The following is a 20450-nucleotide window of genomic DNA, read 5'->3' as shown; positions in this document are numbered from 1 at the left end:
TTCATTTATATAATTATCATATTATATAATATATAAAAATAAATAAAAATATTTATTTGATTTTAATTTCTACCTATTAGCATATATTTATAAAAATCATTTATATAATTATCATCTAGTGATACTAATTTAGAACTTGATCGTATATGGGATGTGATATACTAATTAGTCTTAAACCCAACCAAACCATTTTTATATATTGAGGGCAATTAAGTCATTTGTGGTGTTTTTTTATCATTAAATTAAAATTATCACATCTCATAAAATGGATATTTTATCCTTGTATAAAATTATTTATCACAGGCTCATGATATTATCATGGGCTTTCTAAAAAACATCAAACTTGAGATAAAGAAGATTATTTATCAATGCCTCTCTTATCTAGTGTACTAAATTATATCTTAGGGTATATATTATACGGAGCATACATCTGGCGATGCATCATAATCAATATCTAGCTAAGCTGCCACGTCGTCTTTTTTAAAGATATTAATTTCTAAGTGAAATTTTTTTTTAACATAACTCTTTTTTTTGTTTAATCTTGAAAGTAAACTAATAAATATAAAAATGAGGTAAACTGTTAGTAATACTTTCTGAAGTATGAATGATAGTCTCCTTTACTTAATAATATTTTTTGGTGATGGAACAACTAGCTAGCCGTTTAAGACATTTTCTTCCATGGAAAATGATTGTGAGATGTTCATCCCCGGTAATCTCGATTAAAAGATGTAAAATGATCATGACGACGAGAATGATGAAATTATGACGAAACATATGTTTTATTTAGCAAATTTTGACTCGAAAGAAAGTGCACATATTGGATCTTTCAATAAATATATTTGGAAGTGGGATGACAATTTTCTCCGCGGGAAAAATCCGAAATGAGATGGCCCAAAGCAAATCGGTACGGGCATGAGAATATTATCATCCTCCCCGAACCCTCCATGAGGTCTCGGATAATAATATCATTACTAGTAATAATAATAATGATTTTTCTTGATAATTTACAAAAAAATTCAAATTTATCTCATTCAAATCTCGTTAATGATCTAACTCGTGACTTCATGATAATTATGTAGCTTTATCTTTTTTATTTATTAAAACCATGAATTAGAAAAGTTTGTATTGTTTTAATATTAGTGTTTATGTATATAATTGGATTATTGTATCAATATTCTTTAAGTGAATTTGAAGAATATTTTTTTTGGCTAATTCAACCGCTATTTAAATCAGTGATGGAGATAGTGATTTAATTAATGTCAGGTCGGGGATTATGATGACAAATCCGAGACTCGTTATCATTTCTAAATTATTTGAAGCGAGGATGATGACTAGGATGAAAATTTAATGTTCGCGAAGTCAGGATGAGAATTTTCATGTCAATTAGATAAAACCTAGAATGATGGTCCGATGGAGAGTTATCTCCACGGATTGAGCCGGGGATGGGAACCCTACCCCGCCCGCCCTGCCCCCTACCCTACCCCGCCCCTACCCTACCTCATCACATTGTCATTCTAAGAAGTTTATTATCAGTGATACTGCATTGAAAAAAATGTGAGTTCAAACTCACGTAATAGTTAAATGTTAAAAACCTAGCTGGACTATTATTGTTATTGTCGTCGTCGTTGTTGTTGTTAATGTCATCAAAATAGAAAAATCTTTAAATTTTAATATAATTTTTATAAATAAATTTGTAAATTTTATAGCTTAACAAGATCATAAATTCTAACTTATGTATATTTAAATTTTCTATTAAAGTGAACCATAACCTACCTTTTGTTTGTGTGTGTTTCAATGATTGTGGTTGTTATGTGAAGCTAAGCCAAAAGATAGAAGTGGTACATGATTAGGAAAGAACCAAATAGATGCCCTATAAATGAGGAAACCTCGGATGAAATTTGGCCGCAATCTGATTCTTGACAGCATGTAAATGTCACGTCCAGGCAGGGCAAGCTAGCACCTAATTTATAATTAATTTGTATAAAACAAAAACCTATTAATATTATCAAAAGTTTGATTGGATAGACATTAAACCTAATTGTACATGTTTCACAAGTAAACCATGTATTTACATAATTGAGATAATTCATTCCACCATGAACCAGAAATTATTATAACACAAAATGAATCAAAACATTTTACTGCTACAAATTACTACCTCGTTTTGATGTGCTAGTTGTGACGGGGGAGGAATGAATCTGAGCGACAAACCGATCGTCTCATCCTTTCTTCCGACGATACGCTCCTATTTAATTTAATTAATAATTATTTAACACACTTGATATTCATATGACACTTATAATAAAAAAACACACACACAATAAGGTCGTATCCGACGGCCCCAACATGGATCCCATGATCCCAAACGCATTGGGGCCCGTTGGATCTGGCAACTCTAAGGACATCATCGGAAAACGCGGGGTTGGACGATGATAACAGTGACTAATTTGTTTGCCATGATTAATGGGGATGGAAAAAATTGTCCGAACACGTCTACGGTAGAGATGAATGACATTGGACTGAAGTTGATTGCTCATTTGTTTTCGTAATAGTACACTTGAAAAGTCATGACTAGTTGACAAATAGTTAGAAAAAGGTTGTGATAAAAGTCTATATAACACAAATCTTGTTAATTATTTTAATTTCCAAGTTTTCTAAATTTGTATCTTGTGTACTGACATTGAATATTTTTTTCATTCAATCATATTTATCGGATTATTGACGTGACACTAAAAAATGAGGTCATGATCGGAAATTGACGACTTGTTTTGTTATCATGTCAGCGCTTTGAACTAAAATAACTAAAAATTAAAAAGATTATTTCACTATACTGAATTTTTTAAACATGTTTAAAAAATAAAAGAGCTGAATTTTTTTTTCATTTCTAATTTTCAAGTAAGAGAAAAAGCTGATCAAGAACTTAACCTTTTGCTTCTGAATTTTGGTATTATAAATAATTTTTGTGAAAGATCTTTTGCATCAAAATAAAAATATTTTAGTACAAAAATTCTTTCGAAAGGAGAACACACACACACGCACGCGCACACACACACACACACACACACACACACTATATATATATATATATATATATATATATATATATAAACTTCCCAATTAAGTTCGAACAAACAATTATAAACTTAAATTTGGACTCTAAATTGACTGAAATTCAATTTAAAAATAATTTGGGCTTCAAGTGTAATTTTTGCAACCGTAGAAAAATAATTGATATTTTAAAATATACGATATGCTTTTATATATTATGATTAAAGTATAAAAATTTAAAATGTAAATCCCTCCCAATAAAAATGAGGGGTATTTGTGTAACTTGAAGATTCATTGGCCCTTATAAAAAAAATGCAAGCGCGCGAGTTCCCTTCAGATCGAGACTCTTTCCTTTCCTTTCATGTCATTACGCAACCTCACTCCAAATTCAGCTGTAAGTCAGTGTACTACTTTTCATTAATTGAATATCACAAACAAAATATGAAGATTTTAGGAAAACATTAAGATACCTATTTTTTGTTGTAAAATCCCCATGTAATAATAAATATATTTAGAAATTATACAATCTTGAATTCTCATGATTGCATGCAGAAAACGATACACAGCTATTATGGCGATGGAGAAAACAAACTCCACAGTCGGTCTTCTACGAACAAAATCCGATCAACTAGTTGAGGCGATGGCAGCGGCGCTGGCTCCAATGAAGTCTGCGTTTTCGTCTAGCGAGGCAGCGACGACGGGAGTTGCGGTGCCGGCGTCTGGAGGTGGTCCAGAGGGTGGTGGCAATCTGTCAAGAAAGTCAAGCAGGAGTTTCTTGGCAGCTTCACCTGGGCGAAGCGGCGGAAGTACTGGTAAGAACACACACATTCGGAAGTCGAGAAGTGCACAGATGAAAATCGAAATGGAAGATTTGAGCAGCGGCGCCGCCTTGAGCAGAGCTTCCAGCGCCAGCTTAGGCTTCTCTTTCTCCTTCACTGGCTTTACCGTTCCACCAGATGATATTGATGATTTGAAGTCATTCAGCGATGATGAAACACGTAAGTCCTTTAATTTTAAATATGAGTACAAGTGATAATTATAAAGAAATGTTAATGCACATTACATGGTCATAAAATATATAATCCGCAAACATATCGTGTTGATGATCACATAAATGTGCACAAAAAACGTATNGTGTCGCCATATTTATCAAATCCTATGTTAGCATAGAAGCCAAATTTAGGAAAAATGTATTATTTGAGGGTCAAAGTTACTGATTACCTTCGGTTGGATTATTTTTAGTAATAAGAATTTTCTAGAAATTCGACTTTTAGACACGGAAGCATTTAATTTCAGTGTTGTAGTCCCATGTAAAAAGGCCTAAGCAACGTGGTTCACAAATTTTCCGATAATATAAATCTTTTGGGGAATAATAATTTTATTATCCTCCATAAGTCTCGTCGTCTACCCTATTCTCCAGGCAATTTATCCTGTCCAAACAACAAATACTTGCTTAAATGTATATATGTGAATTATTAAATTATTATATGCCCAAAATTTCGATCATTTAAATGTGAAATTAATTAATTGAACTCTGAAATACACAAGCTTATCACTTATTCCATTTAATTTAATTATTTTGATTTTTTCAATCTTTAGACATGTTACCTAACTCAAATTTCAGTCACTTTTTTCTTACAAGGTGCAGAAATTGCTTGTTTTTGTTTTTTAATAAATAAATAAATAAATAAAATCATGTCCACCTAAACTTATCATGTAGTAATCACATTATGTCTAAATTGTTTGTTTAAAAATGTTTTTACCAAATATGATATGGTAAATAATTCAAAACGAAAGACTTGAACACCAACCAGTAGATGCAAGAAAATTATATTACTCACCATTTGCATGTGTATAAATTAATTATTGTAGAGTATTAACTGTATTTAATTATATATTAGCTTTATTATTATAAATATACTCGAGGAAGTTGTATTTAGAAATGGAAAAAAAAAAAAACCAACTAAACATTTCATTTTTTCGATTCAAATATAAAACCAACTAAACATTTCAGTTTTTCGATTATTTATAATTTTTGATATAGAATAGTTGTAATATATTATATTATTACCTATAAAATATATGAATCTTATTATATAATTTTATACGTAACATATTTGTGTTGAATAATATATGGGTTCGTAATATTAAAATTCTTTTGTACAAGTAGATAAAATGAGTTTCATTTAGATAAAATGCCACAGTTTTACTTAAATTTTTGTAATTTAATTGCTAACTGATAAAAAAATTGTTTAATTATTTTTGTTTGAAAAAACAGGAAACACAACAAGGTGTCTATCTGATTCATTGTCGTGATTGACGTGTAGTCTGAATTTCTTGCAAAGCATGAAAATGTATATTTCTGTGTAACATTCCTGTACAATGTGTTAGCAGCTGAAGATCTTGAGGCAGGTAGGCGTAGGCAGAAATTTCACGCAAGTCCCACATTACCAGTCTTCCTCAAGGTGTGTAACACGACCCCGTGAACAAGACGTTCTCGTTTTTTTTTTTTTTTTTATGTCAAAAACATCATTAACTGATGATCATATTAAACTCAATCCCGAGTTCAATAGTCGAGCCACGATTGATTGATATTATGTATTTGGGCAGGAAGGAATCCACGGTATTTTACAGATCAATACGACTTATTGAACATATCGCTATGGTATCAGGTTCAGTCTTGTACAGAATTTCATTTTACATGGCATCTTTGTACAAGACTCCGATCCCCCTTAAAACAAGAACCAAATTAATTGAACGGACACCGTAATAATGAGTTATATAAAACAGTGTGTTAAAAACTCGAAGGACCAACAAAACCACCAAAAATGACAAGATTATAAGGTCGTAGTAGAGATGAAAGTAACAAAGGAGTATGATTAGTGAAATTCGGGTTTGTCCACCTTAAAACGTCTATTTTCAACCATGGATGCAGTTCACGGATGTAACATACAAGTTGGTTATCAAAGGAATAGCTTCAACGGTGGAGAAGGATATTTTAAATGGAATCACAGGCTCAGTTGTTCCGGGGGAAGTTTTAGCATTGATGGGACCATCGGGAAGCGGGAAGACGACACTGCTGAGTCTACTCGGAGGGCGAGTAGCAGAGCACTCAATCGGCGGTTCGATAACTTACAACGATCAACCATATTCGAAATCACTAAAAAGCAGGTGAGTATCTTGAATCAGTTCAACATACTTAAACATAAGATCTGTACGTGTATATTATATTATGCAGCTCTACCCGAAAAACGTACGTAAGAATAGAGCTACAAGAAAGTCACGGGAACAATAGTTAACACTCAACTCACCAGAATTTCATATATTAACAATTTGAGACTACGAGGGATAAAAAAAAAATGGGTGGTCATAGAAAACCACAGTAACCCATTTATACTGAAATACGTTATCTTCTTGTTGAAACAGGATTGGGTTCGTGACACAAGACGACGTTCTATTCCCCAACCTCACGGTAAGAGAAACACTTACATACGCGGCTCGACTACGACTTCCAAGGACATTAACAAAAGAGGAAAAGGAAAAAAGAGCAATGGATGTTATACTCGAGCTGGGACTTGAGAGGTAACTACAGCGGTTTCCTCTGACACTTTTAAGTTAAAGACATATTGTACTTCCTTAAACAGAAAAAAGATGTAAATGGTTCTGAAGCTTTTCAACAACCCTGATATAGATCAATGCAACACTTAATTTTACTAGGTGTCAAGACACAATAATTGGTGGCTCCTTCGTTAGGGGTGTTTCAGGTGGGGAACGGAAGCGCGTGTGCATTGGAAACGAGATAATAATCAATCCATCACTGTTGTTCCTTGATGAACCTACGTCTGGCCTGGATTCTACCACGGCTTCAAGGATAATCGAGACCTTAAATGACATAGCAGAGGTAGCAATTGTGAATTCTTTCCATGACCCTCACTACAGTTCTCCAATTTTATTTTTGTGGATCTTAACACATCGTTTCTTTCATTTTAAGGATTCCAATACTATAACTCCTTGTATAATATGTCCAATACTGTGGCAGGCTGGAAAAACAGTAATTACCACAATCCATCAGCCATCAAGCCGACTTTTCCTTAAATTTGATAAGTTGATTTTACTTGGTAAAGGGAGCTTGCTTTATTTCGGAAAGGCATCAGAAGCAATGGCTTACTTTTCTACTATAGGATGTTCCCCCCTTATAGCAATGAACCCTGCAGAATTCATGCTTGACCTAGCAAGTGGAAATGTAACAGATATTTCCATCCCATCAGAATTCAAAGACAAGGTGCAAATGGGAAACTTCAAAGCAGAAACAAAGGGTGGAAAGATTGACCCTGCAGTTATACATGAGGTAAAATATATTTTGACACAACAAATGAGAATTTTAAACTGGTGGTTGGTTGATTTTCTTTACGTAGTTAAAAAAAATGCAAAAGATAACGAGTTAACATTGCAAGCTCTTTATTTAGAAAGAAATTTTTCTCATCCAGTATCTCGTGGAGGCCTATGAGGCACGAGTTGCTGTGCATGAGAAGGAAAATATTATGGAGCCAGTATCTATGGATGAAGAAATGAAGTCTAAACTAAGTTCTTCCAAGAGAGAATATGGAGCAAGCTGGTATGAACAATATTCCATATTATTTTGGAGAGGACTTAAAGAACGGAAGAATGACTATTTCAGCTGGTTGAGGATTACTCAGGTTCTGACAACAGCAACTATTTTGGGATTGTTGTGGTGGCAATCTGGTAGTGATAATCCCAAAGAACTTCAAGATCAGGTAATATATTTTAACTTTTCAAAATCGATAATATACAGATTAGAAGTTACCCACACTAAAACAGTACTACTAGTACTTAATCCCCCTAGAAACAAGGTATCCGTCACAATCTAAAAGATATTTTATTGCAGGCAGGATTACTGTTCTTCATAGCTGTTTTCTGGGGTTTTTTCCCAGTCTTCACTGCCATATTTACGTTTCCTCAGGAAAGAGCCATGCTAAGCAAGGAGCGAGCAGCTGACATGTATAGGTTAAGCGCATATTTTGTGGCTAGAACCACAAGTGATCTTCCACTAGACCTATTGCTGCCAGTACTTTTTCTTCTTGTTGTATATTTTATGGCAGGCTTAAAAATGAATGCCGGCTCCTTTTTCCTCACAATGGTGACAGTTTTTCTTTGCATTATAGCAGCTCAGGTGCGCATTTCTTCCATTTACCTGATCATCACTACTTCAACAAGATAATTCCCAACACAAGATTTACTTAACATGTGTTTTGAAATAGGGACTTGGGCTAGCCATCGGAGCTACACTATTGGATATGAAAAGGGCAACAACCCTGGCCTCAGTCACTGTGATGACCTTCATGTTGGCTGGGGGATTCTTCGTGCAGGTAAGTTCCAAAACTTTAAATACAATGGTCGTACCATTCTACCATCTAAAAAGCATCAAATTCAGAAAATAACATGTGATCAATAATTTGTAGAATGTCCCGGTGTTCATATCATGGCTTCGTTATCTCTCCTTTAACTATCACACTTACAAGCTTCTACTCAAAGTGCAATACCAACATATCAGTCACTCAATTAATGGGGTCAGAATAGACAGTGGTTATGAGGAAGTTGGAGTTCTGCTAGCCATGGTCTTTGGCTACCGACTCCTAGCATACGTATCTTTGAGAAGAATGACGGTCCATCCAGGAGCTTAGATGTTCTGGCATCCATACAAATCACAGATGGTCACAGAAGAACCAATCTTTTGGTTTCATGACTTTTGACGATCCATCAGGACAAGAAGATAAAAAGAAGCATAATTACGTCCTTAGATATTGGAACTTTTTTGCCTCCAAAAGAGGTTCTAATTCCAGAGTTTGGCTTAGGTTAGGAAAACGTATCCATTGTGAAGTCGTTGAAGACAAATTTAGCATGATCTACTCAATAGTGTGCACGGAAGTTTGACGACCAAGTTTCTTCATCTAATAAGTTGTACAATGAGGCTGTCATATCACTTTTAGCTTGAATTGAATGACATCTCCTAGAAAATTAGCCATTCCACGTATAGTTTTTGTAAAGTAGCTGATAAAATTTTTGAAAGGCTCCAATAAAAGGTTATTTGCTAGAATATATAAAACCCAAGCTACCATTTAGTACCTCTATCTGCATTTATCACCATTCTATCAACAGAGAGCGAAAGAAGCGGTTGACATTTGATGGCATGCTCTTGCTCCTCGTGACCATACAGGAGCAACTAACGGTTTTCTGTTCAAAAGCCACATATTTTCTTCGACTTCATAAAGGAATATTATGCCAGAGTTCTCACCCAACCAAGTAGCCGAAGAAGAGCAGCATCGAGAACAGCATTTTTCTTTTCAAAACCTACATGAAATCTCGAAGAAAACATAAATCAACTGAATCCAAAGAAGCAAAGCAAGCAAATCAATTTTTCAATCCATCAAAATCCTTTTGGTGGTCAGACATATATTTGTAAGCTCGTGAAGCTCTAATTGATTCATGATCTTTTATCAAGCTATGAATTCTGCAACGGTTTCAGGAAAATAAATTGTTTGAGAAAATCAATTACCTCCAGTTTTGTTCTCTTAATCTTATTACCGCAATAGATTGAAATTTAAAGTTGTTTTCAGAGAAAAGAGTATTCTTCTACGTCCTCAAAGCATAAAAACAAAGCGCATATGCATTGATTACATAAATCCTTATCTCCTTTGACTATTTGCATCAGAGAACACTTTTTCCAAGTAAATAAAGAAACTAATAAAATCTCTTACCTAAATCAGCCGCTACTCTGTGTGCACACATAACTCCTGAAAAGGCAACAGATATAACACCTTGCCCTGGAAAGCAACTGTCTCCCACACAATACAAGCCCTTTATAGCCTAAAAAATTCATTAAATGTCCAAAGTTAAAAACTAAGATTGATAGGAATAACAACTTTCCATTCATGGCTCGAAAAGTCGCAATGAGTGACAAATGGATTAACTAACAGTTGTATTGAACGGCATTCCTAATAAGCCTTTTGGGGTATTGCGGGGCATGGGGCCGTAGGTACCACTATCACGAGCCAGGTACCGCCTATGTGTCTTTGGGGTCCCCACCTGTCATATATAGAAGTCGAGCGAGATATCAGAACAATCCCAACATTTGAACTAAAAGAAGTGACAAGAACACTGAGTAAATTAATACGTGTATATATACATACAGTGTCATGTGATTGAGTTTAGAAGATGCAACTTCCCAGAACAACAATTTCAATATATAATTAGATTATCCGGATACATAACTGAGCAATCAGTAAACTTGTGGCAATGTTTGGGAAGAAATTGTCATACCTCCTTGAAAACAATAGATGACTGAAGTGCAGGGAATAATTTCTTCTCAAGCCTGCTAATTATCTTTTCTGCCACGAGTTCCTTCTTGGTTTCATAATCTGTCCGAGAGAGACCCTAAAATAAAAGAGTCGTCATCATGGTTCCCACTAGTATAAAAGAAGAAAGGAATTGATCATGGGAAAATATAATGCTCTTATTTGGGGGAAAAATTAAGTCAAATACCTCCCAGTCCTCAATGGAAGAAGTTGTAAAAATGTGAAGGATGTGCTTTCCTTCTGGAGCTAATGACGAGTCAAGAACTGTTGGAATGCTCAAGAATATACTTCCATAAGGATCTTCTAAACATTTCCAATCATCCTACAAACTCGGAACAAATCAAGAAAATAAATAAGAGGAAAACTAATTCGGATCCTCTGATATAATCATTGTACCTCGAGGACAAAATGGTGGCAATCTGTATTTGGTGGCAAAACTTCCGCTTTAACCCCCAAGTGAATAGAGAGAAAAGATGGTGCTTTAACATAGGCCTTTTGAAATTGTTCTTCTTCTTTGGGCAAAGCCTCCTTTTTCAAGAGCTTTTCTATATAAAAAAAATCAAATAACTTTCACCAAAATACTACTAAGTCTATTATGAACAACTGCAACAAGTGAAGTTGATTTTCAATATCACACAAATTTTTGTGCAAATACCAAAAGTATCCCATCTAGTGGCATTTGAAATTATGGTTTTAGCATAGAATTCCCTTCCATCAGATAGCTTAACCCCAACCTACAAGAAAGTGAAGCAAAATATGTAACTCCTCACGCAAGATGATACGAGAATAACCATGAAACACCGCAAAGAAAAGAAAGATTGCACTCAATCTTACTGCTTGTCCATTTTCGATCACAATGTTGGTTGCGTTTGCCCTGTAGATTATATTGCTCCCATGATTAATCAAACCTTTTGCCAATGTCTTTGCGATTTCCCCAATTCCACCAACAGGATAGTTAATTCCCCCAAAATGTCTGTCACATAAAACCTGTGAGAAAGAATATTAGAAACCAAATAATACATTCTATAATCGGATTTTATATTATTAAAATTATCATATATTTTTCAATGGTTTTATAGCTTGAAAAGATTTTCTAATATATTTGTCACAATCTAATTTCAATTATACAAAGAGGTGATGGCTGTAGTGAAGACTAAGGTCAAAACGAGTTTTACCCATTTGGGAATTGTGTCATGCACATCGGTGTTTATGACCGAATCATCTAAATCTTGTTTTGTGTTGATTTCTCTATTTACTATATTTCTGCTATTCAAATTCAACGCAAAACAAAATAGGAACGTGATGGATACGAATAAATGAAAGAGGCACAAAAACTTTTAAACAAGATTACCATGCTTGCATTGATCATAGGTGTTCGATTAGCATTGACTGTGCTCACTATAAAACACTGTCAGAAAGAAATCCAAATCAAATAACTATAAAAAAGATTCAATTAAGTTGATATAAAGCTTCACATTCACACCTCAGTATCAATAAAGGAGAGCAATTCAGGATCCTTAATATACTTCCGAGCTATATCACCTGCGTTCTGAGGCAGATAGTAGGCTGAGATGAACAACATAAACATGCATCAACGGCAGATGTTGGCAAATTTCGGCGGCTCATAACAGAAATCATTAATGCATAACAAAAATTATATGTGAAAGCAGTGTGATAATTGATGAGTCTTGTGATGCCATTTTGATTTACCACGCATCCTAAACATAAATCTAACGCCGATGGTCTTTTACTTCTATAATTTGGTAAAGGCTTTTGAACAAGAGTAGTGGTTATTCAACCTAGCTCAAAAATGTTCTTGTTTCAAGACTCACCGGTGAGGTCATGCGTAGATGGGTTTCCTATATTTACTTCACACTGTACTTTCAGGTTAAATCACAGGTTTACACAATAATGAAGGGGCTCTGCTCTAATCAATTGACATGCAAACCTTTTGATGATCAAGATAAGGTGATAGCCTAATCAAAATGATATATAGAATCAAGGTGATGAATAAAATAGACTGCAGACACAGAAACAGAAAAAAATATATAAACTACCCAGAGTCAAGCATTCAAGAGGCTTCTTGAAAAATTGTCCAAACAGATAGATAGGCTCCTCTAAGGATTTCAACTCCAGCGAGTTCAAGGCATTAAAGATCTACCAAAATGGACATTGAAACTTCAGTGTTAGTTTAAATCAACAGAGTGAACCACCAAAAATCATCTTAATCAACACAAACCTTCCAGCATTCGCCATAGAATTTGAGAATTCCTTCTTCCTCGTGGGGAAATTTAGCGACAAGTTCTGAGATAAATTCACTATAATGCCTATGCACTTGGATAGAAAAACCATTAGGTAAATGAAAATGAACCGTGGTTGGGTCTGGTATGGATTGCATCCTACATCCAACTGCTTCTAGCGCTTGCGTAATCAAATTTAGATTTCCCTGAAAGGATTCATGATATCTGTTTAATGAACGATAATCACTTACAGAAAAAGATATAAATTGTGATAATCACATCTATAACAACCAAAAGAAGCAAGGACAGAACAATTGAGGCAGCACAACCCAGTGGTTGAACCACCTTAAACAATTTATGATCATGTACAACACAGTAAAAGTCAATGCCAGCAAAAGTGTATCCAACTTTTCCAAGAGTCTGAATAGATAACCACTTTTTTAATGTCGGAAAATAGTGCTAGTTAAGTTACAGTGAAGAATTCTTACATGTTGCAAACTATGACACAAATACGATATTTGATGGGAAGCAATTGCTATGGGAATCAGCTGAAGCTACTTCAGAGATTTCTTTTTTGTTGTTGTTGTTTTGGAATCAAAATAATTGGAACTGGCTTTACTACTCAAAAGCTTCTTTGGTCTCTCACAAGTCTCGGCCATAATTTTGTAGATCATATATTAATCATCAAATACAAAATAAATAAAAAAACGCACCATCTTTTCCAAGTAACATAATTCAAAAGCATAATATATAAACAATGGCAAGCACAGTAGTATTGATTATGAATGCAAAATTTTCAAATGAAACGTAAAGACGCGACAATAAAATAACTAAGTCTAAACCTGCTTACAAGTCAGCCCCTTCAACAATTTAAGAATTTAACAGTGGATAAATCATACATTAATGATGGAAAATTATGCTCATAATCAACCAACCTTATCGCTGAAACCGAACATAACAGATGATCCAACGTCAAATGTGAATCCATCCCTTTGGTAAAACCCAGAGCTTCCTCCTGGGATCACATACTTCTCCAGAACCAACACCTTAGCCCCTCTCACTGCCAGCTGAGTTGCCGCCACCAATCCTCCAATCCCAGAACCTATAACGATGGCATCAAAATAATTACTTTTCAAATCACCTTCTGTCTTTCGACCCTCACTTTCCACCGTTTTTTCTGCATCAATCACTGATTTCAACCTGTAACGATTGCTTCTTTTTCCACGTTTAGCCCTGCCAACGACAAATCCCGGATCAAGAAACTGGTAGTCATTGAAATTTTGCCGTTTTAAAGAATCAAAACAAACAATTCGATGGTTTTGATTCTCGGGCTCTCGTCTGAAAACAGATTTAGTCTTCCATTGACTGATGGACGAGTGGGATATGGGAAGCCCAAAACTTAGGATGTCCATTTTGCAACTGTTCGTATTCTTTAAGGTTAAAAATCAAGAATTCGGGACTTCGGATGACACTATCCAACTCTGGACATCCGCAGTCGCTAGAGAGGTAATTCTTGAAATACCCAAATTCCACTTTCTTGTAAATTTCACGAAAGACTGAACTTCGGACAATAAATCAGAAAAGAGAAATCTTATTTATTTCTGACTCAGAGGTTGACAATAACACGGGGTGACAGGGAGTGGAAAATTTGGTTGGGCATCTGGTGCAGGAATGTGTTGGATTTTAGTAGATTTTGGTCCGGGAAGGTAAGGTGGAGTTGGGGATGGATTAGCATCACTTCAGACAATGATTCCTCGTTTAGATACGACAACTCAAATTAAGAATCGTACCACCCTCACAAATTTTTTGTTGGCTTTGTGGATAACGTCCTGTGTCTCTATAATGATAAATTATGCATGAAAAATTAAGTAATTGCTCTTTATTTTTCAAAAATTTAGTTGGGTTGATGGGGTTTCATTAAAAAAAATAATGGAATATTTTTGAATAAATAATACCACATGTTTGGTTTGGTTTGATTTAAATTTGAGATAAGAAAACAAACTACATTTTTTTTAATAATCAAATAAATGAAGATATTAAAAATAATATTATAATTTTATATTTAATGATTTTATCGTTGTCACCAACAGATAAAATCACAATCAAATATTTGATGGCATCGGATTATCAAGACAACCAAACATTACCTTATGATTTGTTTGGTTTAGACTTGGTATGAAGGAGACACGTGTACGGGTAGATGAAGGCATCGAGTTTAAAAGTCAAAATTATTATAAACTAATTGGCTGCCACTCTTTCTCCTTTACTCATTTAAATTAAATATTGGGTTTGGGAAGAAGAATCCAGATACCAAATCCTAATCCTGGATAATCCCTCTTCACTCTCCGCACGTTGCCCTAAAATTCTCATTCTCCGCCTTTGAGAATGGCTCTTAGACTCGTATACGGACTCGTCTTTTTGTCTTTCTCCACCGCCTGTTTCCTGTGCCTCCACCTCCTCCTTCAGCCGGTCTTCTACTTCACCGCCTCCTGAATCCTCGACGGAGCTCATGGACCTGTGAGTTTTTTCTGGATTCAATCGAACAAATGTATGCAATACGAATATATCTACGTATATATGTTGGTTGTTGCTATATGTATTATGTATAGCGGATCTAAGCTGCATCATCTGCTTTTGTTGGGGAACAATTTGGGTTTGTTTTTGACTGAGTATGGATTAAGGCTATGCCATAGAATTTGGTTGTCTGATCTAACGGCCTAAATTGGTGTGTGTATATAAAGTCGAGGTATATGGTATAAACCGTCAAGACACCAAAATATGTATATCTATTTTTTCCATTCCATTATGAACAAATTGACCAAAATTATTTTCTATCAAAATTGCAGAATAAACTCTCATTATTAATTCTCTAATTAATTGTAAAAAATATTGGTCATCAATTATGTTAATCTTTGTCGATAAGTTAACTCTCATATAATAAATATATAATTTTAGTATAATTGATAGACAAAATATCAATATTATACATATATAAAGATATATAATTTTGGAATGTTGGTGTTTAAGTCATTTCCAACAATTGATAATACTTTTTTTATAATATTAAGTATAATTTTTTTTTGAATAGGCAATATTAAGTATAATTATATGTGTGTTTTAGATAAAATTTAAAATTAATTATAATTTTTAAAAAAAATTTATGTTAAATATTATTATTATTTTTATAAAATATAAATATTAAATATTTGATACTATAATTTTTTTAACAAAAAAACTCCAAAATATTATGTAGCAGTTGCTTTTGATATTCAAAATATGCCCAAGATTTATTACTTTATTCTTAAGTTTTTATGTTCACGTGTTTTTAAATTGATTAACTGACTTGATAAAATTAAAAATTTTACGTTTTATTTCATAATATATTCTTTTATGTTTGTAAATTTTGAAGTTTGATCTCGACGTGAGGACCATTCACTTTTTTATAACATTATACTTGATTACATCTCAAAAAACTTGGTTCTCGATGTTTCTTCTACGCAAAAACTTGAGATTTGCCGTTTGTCCATGAAAATCGAAAATAATAATAAATAAATAAAGAAAAGAAGTTACAAGAGTTCGACTAGCTGTAACACTGTACCATTTTGTTTGCACGGTTACGGCACCGCGCCACAATGGCATGGTGCTGTGTCAAGGTATGGTAACGGTTGGAGCGTCATATGGCTGCTCCCGTTGGAGATGGCATAACATATATCCCATCCCGTCAACCACAAATCACTTATTATCCGTTACAATAAAATGATCAGTGGATAATTTATCATTTAAAATATTTAGTTAAATCAATTTCAAATCCCCAGTGTTTAATTAATGAACCCAACTGTCTACATTCATTTCTAATCCCTCGCAAACTTCGAACCAAAGATTTCATCATGTGGTGGGTGCTAGCTAATACAATTTCCAATTTTAAATATAAATTTTATAATTACATAATAGCTGTCATTCCTCTTCTAAGAATAAGATATTTGGGAGTGGGGTTAATTTTAAATATTATTTTTTCTTATTTTTGTGACGAGTAAATTGCTTCACACATGTCATCTCTGTTTATATTTACAATAATAAGTAATATTTTTTTTGTGAGTGATCTAAATAGAAGATTTGTCTTGCAAACTGTTTCACAAAAGTTTTTGTGATATTTTTTTAAAAAAAAAAGAATAAATATTTAGCACATAAAGTATCGGGAATAATCGAGGAATTCTTTATTTTTTATTTTTCTGAAATTATTATTATTTTTTACATATACAAATACTAAAAATTATGGGCCTCCAAATTTATGGCAAATATGTTAAATAGTGCAGAATAACCGAGGAATTCAATAATCGTTCTCTTTATTTTGCTGGTAATGTTGACTTTTCAGTCGACAGCTCAGGCACTTCAATTTCTTTTTCCTTTTTTTGGTAAATTATATTCATATTAATTCATCTATTATTTTTTTAAAAAACAATATATCTCGTAAAATTAATCTAATTACAAAATTATTTTCTCCAACTTATAATCACTAAGTCGAAGAGAGCGAAACTAAATATAATATTCAAAATTTGAAATTGCTCATAATTTTTTTTATATAATTCCGTAACACTCGAACTTAAAATATTTATTTATAAAAATTTACGAATCTGAATAGCTCTTCTCCGTCTCGTTATAGACTATATAGACTAGACACATTACAAAATACTGGAAAAATAAATGTGACTCGTGATTATCCCGTGGGTCACGGGTCAATGGCACACAGTGGGAGGATTTGTTCGATACATGGCTACATGGACCATGATCATGATGTCGTGATCTTATTCGAACACAAAATCTTAAAGTCGAGCAAGATCATAACATGTATAAAAAAATTCATTACACATATCATGATCTTGAACCGTGATTCATGCGTGCGATGTAACATATATATGTGTGTGTAGTCGCTATCATATTCGCAACTTCTTTACACAAAATCGTTCTCAAAAAAATATTTTAGGCATTTTGTATTTCCTTTTTGTGCTCGCATTATTTTATAAAATTACATAAACTGATTATATTTTGTCAAAAGTTGTAAGAATAATTATTTTTGTGAATTGGTCAAAAATTGAATTGACAATTATAATCGTGTAGAAAAAAGAAAATGATTGAACGAGTTATAAATAGACAGAGTGTTACTACTTTCATTTTGACAAAAAACAAAAAGATATTATTCAATCAAAATAAAACAAAAATAATAATAATCTCATGTTTATCCTAAAAATTGTGATTTTGCAAAAGAAATAGTGAAAACTTGGTGTCCCCATTCCCACTTCAAAAGCAAAGATTGCTGCAAAAATTGAAGTCCATTCACGCTATCATATCCTTTGGAATCTCAATCCAGTATGCCCTCCGTGTAACATTAACATTTTCAATCCCTATTATTTTCCCTTCATAAACGTACATGTAATATATCAATTATATTATTATATATAAATATCCGACTTTATATGTGAATTTCCATTTGTCTCCTTATTAATTGTTTGCTTTACATTAATTGCTTATTTTAAATGTGTCTTTTCATTCTCCTTATTCATATTTTAAATATGTGTGATTATTAATATTTAATTTTTTATGTTTATCCACATTATAATATGTTATTTTTATCCAATGATATCTTTTCATTATATAAATTAGTATTTGGTTTTTTTATGCATTTGGAGTCTTATTAATTTTTTTCATGTTCTCATGTGACAGTTTGCTAGAATTTATGTGTTTAAATTAAAGTTTTTTTGCAACCAAATTTTTTTCGCGGTTTAAATTTATAAATTATTTAAATAAAAAACGGTAAAAGATCGTTGCGATTTGAGCTGTCAATTTGGGTTGGGTTGGGTCTGTTGGTTTGGTCTGCACCGCCAAACAATTTATGTGAGTTGGGTTGAACTTTTGTCGACTCATTTAAAGGTGAGCCTAAATGAGCTCGCACGATTTATATTAAATATTTATATATATAATATTATCAATTTTCAATCATGAATTTTTGATATAAAATGAAAAATATCAGTTTGATTTCAAAATTGTGATGTTACTATCTTGTCCAAAAATTGTGGGTTGTTAAGACATTTTGGCAGTCACTCAAAATTAAGTGTCAAAGTTGACATTTGAACTGTATTTTTGGATTCCTGAAAATATGTCCGTCAACATATTATTTTTAAGTTAGTTTTATCAGTATTGTGAGGGGTAAATATATTTATTACAATATATAAATATTATCATCTCTTTAAATTAATATTTACTTTCATGTTTTACATATTATGAGTCTTGGTAAAATGAGGAATAATAAATTCAAACAAACGAATATACAAAACGAAACCAGAATTATATGGTAGCGGAAATTAATATATAAATTTTTAGTGAATTTATCGATGTTAAGATGTATAACAAATCTTATATAATATTATATAAAATTTCAACATTATAAATGAAATAAATCAAACATATATGAAATATACAAAATTTTATTACATATACAATCAAGTAATTTATTATAATTGTATTTTATTCTACAAGAATTCTTGTCAAACTCAGTGATTGTGGATTTAACATTTATTAAATCAGCAAACTAAAGAGCGTATCAATTAAACTAATTGAGTAATTAATCACATATTCTTGAATTTCCTAATTAATTTTTTATCTTGATAATTTGTTTCATTTAATATTTTAATTTATAAGACATCATTACTATAACTAAAGACACATTTTTTTAAAATGTTCATAAGGACTCAATCACTAACTCATATGGAAAAACATTTATCGGCATACTATATTAAAAATATTCTAATTAATTCAGCGCATTTGCTGAAATTTTTTTAATTAATTAAGAAAAATTCATTTACAATAATCATATTTAATCTTTTTGAGCTAACACGATTTATTTTATAAGATATTCATCGCAATTCTTTATTTATATGTTAATCTTTAAATCTGAATTATGATATATATTGTTTTTCTAAAAGTTCTTAAATAATGATTTAATACATTTATTTGGCACTTCAATATTAACATTTTAAAATATATTAATTTTATATTGTATGCGTGCAACACTTCTAATCATGATTATAAAAATTCTAAAAATGAATTAGGTAGAACATAAAAAATTACACAATTAATCAAAAGACAAAAAATAAAAATTAAATAATTGTCTATTATATATAAACTACTAATACAGACTTCTAAAAATTGAATTCGGTGAGAGTGGAGGTCACTATGTACTAAAAAAATAAAAAGTTAATGCTTGAATGAGTCACACTGCAAAGTTAGTGAACTAAAAACGAAGGACAAATTCGGTTAATAAAAATATTATAATGTGCTAAGTTGAATGAGACTCATATATGTAAGTATCTCATTTGGTTTCACCTTATCTTTTGTCACTGTACAAAGCGAAAGTTTATGCACCGTATTGTTCTACATTTTCTTAATTTTTCATCATCTATTGGTCTTTAAAGATATATTAGAATTTTTTTCCAAACATCTAATCTTAAATGTGATTAATTAACCAAATAATTATTATACTTTGTATACAATAATAAATAGATTAATATATTTGAAGCTAAAAAAATTAATGTATTGAGAAGAATAAAAAAAAGAATGTTAGAATTAATACTATAATTATCTATTGTCAATATTAAATTTAACATCCTACATTCGAAAATGTGTTTATTGAGGTAAAGACTGTGATGATAAACTAAAAATAATAATTTATTTATCATTGTAACGTAATAATAATGTGATCGTTATTCGGAATCAGAAAATGATGTACTTTGACTTT

At 32.3% G+C, this 20450-nt stretch overlaps 2 protein-coding genes across 7 annotated transcripts; one reads left to right on the top strand and one right to left on the bottom strand.

Moving 5' to 3' along the window:
* Positions 1-3325: 3325 nt before the first annotated feature.
* LOC140985354 (ABC transporter G family member 22-like) lies at positions 3326-9096 on the top strand. Of its 6 annotated transcripts, none has more exons than XM_073453202.1 (11): positions 3326-3442; positions 3601-4046; positions 5443-5513; positions 5984-6219; positions 6475-6630; positions 6766-6949; positions 7088-7396; positions 7536-7823; positions 7955-8239; positions 8328-8435; positions 8529-9096. In XM_073453202.1, exons 2-11 carry the CDS (start codon positions 3620-3622, stop codon positions 8748-8750), a joined length of 2286 nt encoding a protein of 761 aa, XP_073309303.1. In that variant the 5' UTR covers positions 3326-3442; positions 3601-3619; the 3' UTR covers positions 8751-9096. The 6 variants fall into 6 exon arrangements, with proteins under 6 accessions (XP_073309303.1, XP_073309311.1, XP_073309295.1 ...); XM_073453210.1 differs by having other exon boundaries at positions 5440-5513; positions 8030-8239; XM_073453194.1 differs by having other exon boundaries at positions 5440-5513.
* An 86-nt stretch (positions 9097-9182) lies between these two features.
* Positions 9183-14430, bottom strand: LOC140985389 (prolycopene isomerase, chloroplastic-like). Its single transcript, XM_073453244.1, has 13 exons — positions 13597-14430; positions 12661-12867; positions 12479-12578; positions 11905-11987; positions 11773-11829; positions 11256-11408; positions 11077-11155; positions 10818-10966; positions 10609-10743; positions 10387-10500; positions 10042-10152; positions 9825-9933; positions 9183-9417 (listed from the first exon to the last, which is right to left on the bottom strand). Exons 1-13 carry the CDS (start codon positions 14071-14073, stop codon positions 9344-9346), a joined length of 1848 nt encoding a protein of 615 aa, XP_073309345.1. The 5' UTR covers positions 14074-14430; the 3' UTR covers positions 9183-9343.
* Between the last annotated feature and the right edge of the window lie 6020 nt (positions 14431-20450).

This window comes from Primulina huaijiensis, chromosome 1 (genome assembly GCF_012295235.1).
Source record: "Primulina huaijiensis isolate GDHJ02 chromosome 1, ASM1229523v2, whole genome shotgun sequence".
In the NCBI taxonomy this organism is placed as follows: Eukaryota; Viridiplantae; Streptophyta; class Magnoliopsida; order Lamiales; family Gesneriaceae; genus Primulina; species Primulina huaijiensis.
The sequence above is the reverse complement of the archived record's forward strand: the minus strand, read 5'-3'. Positions and strand labels throughout refer to the sequence as shown.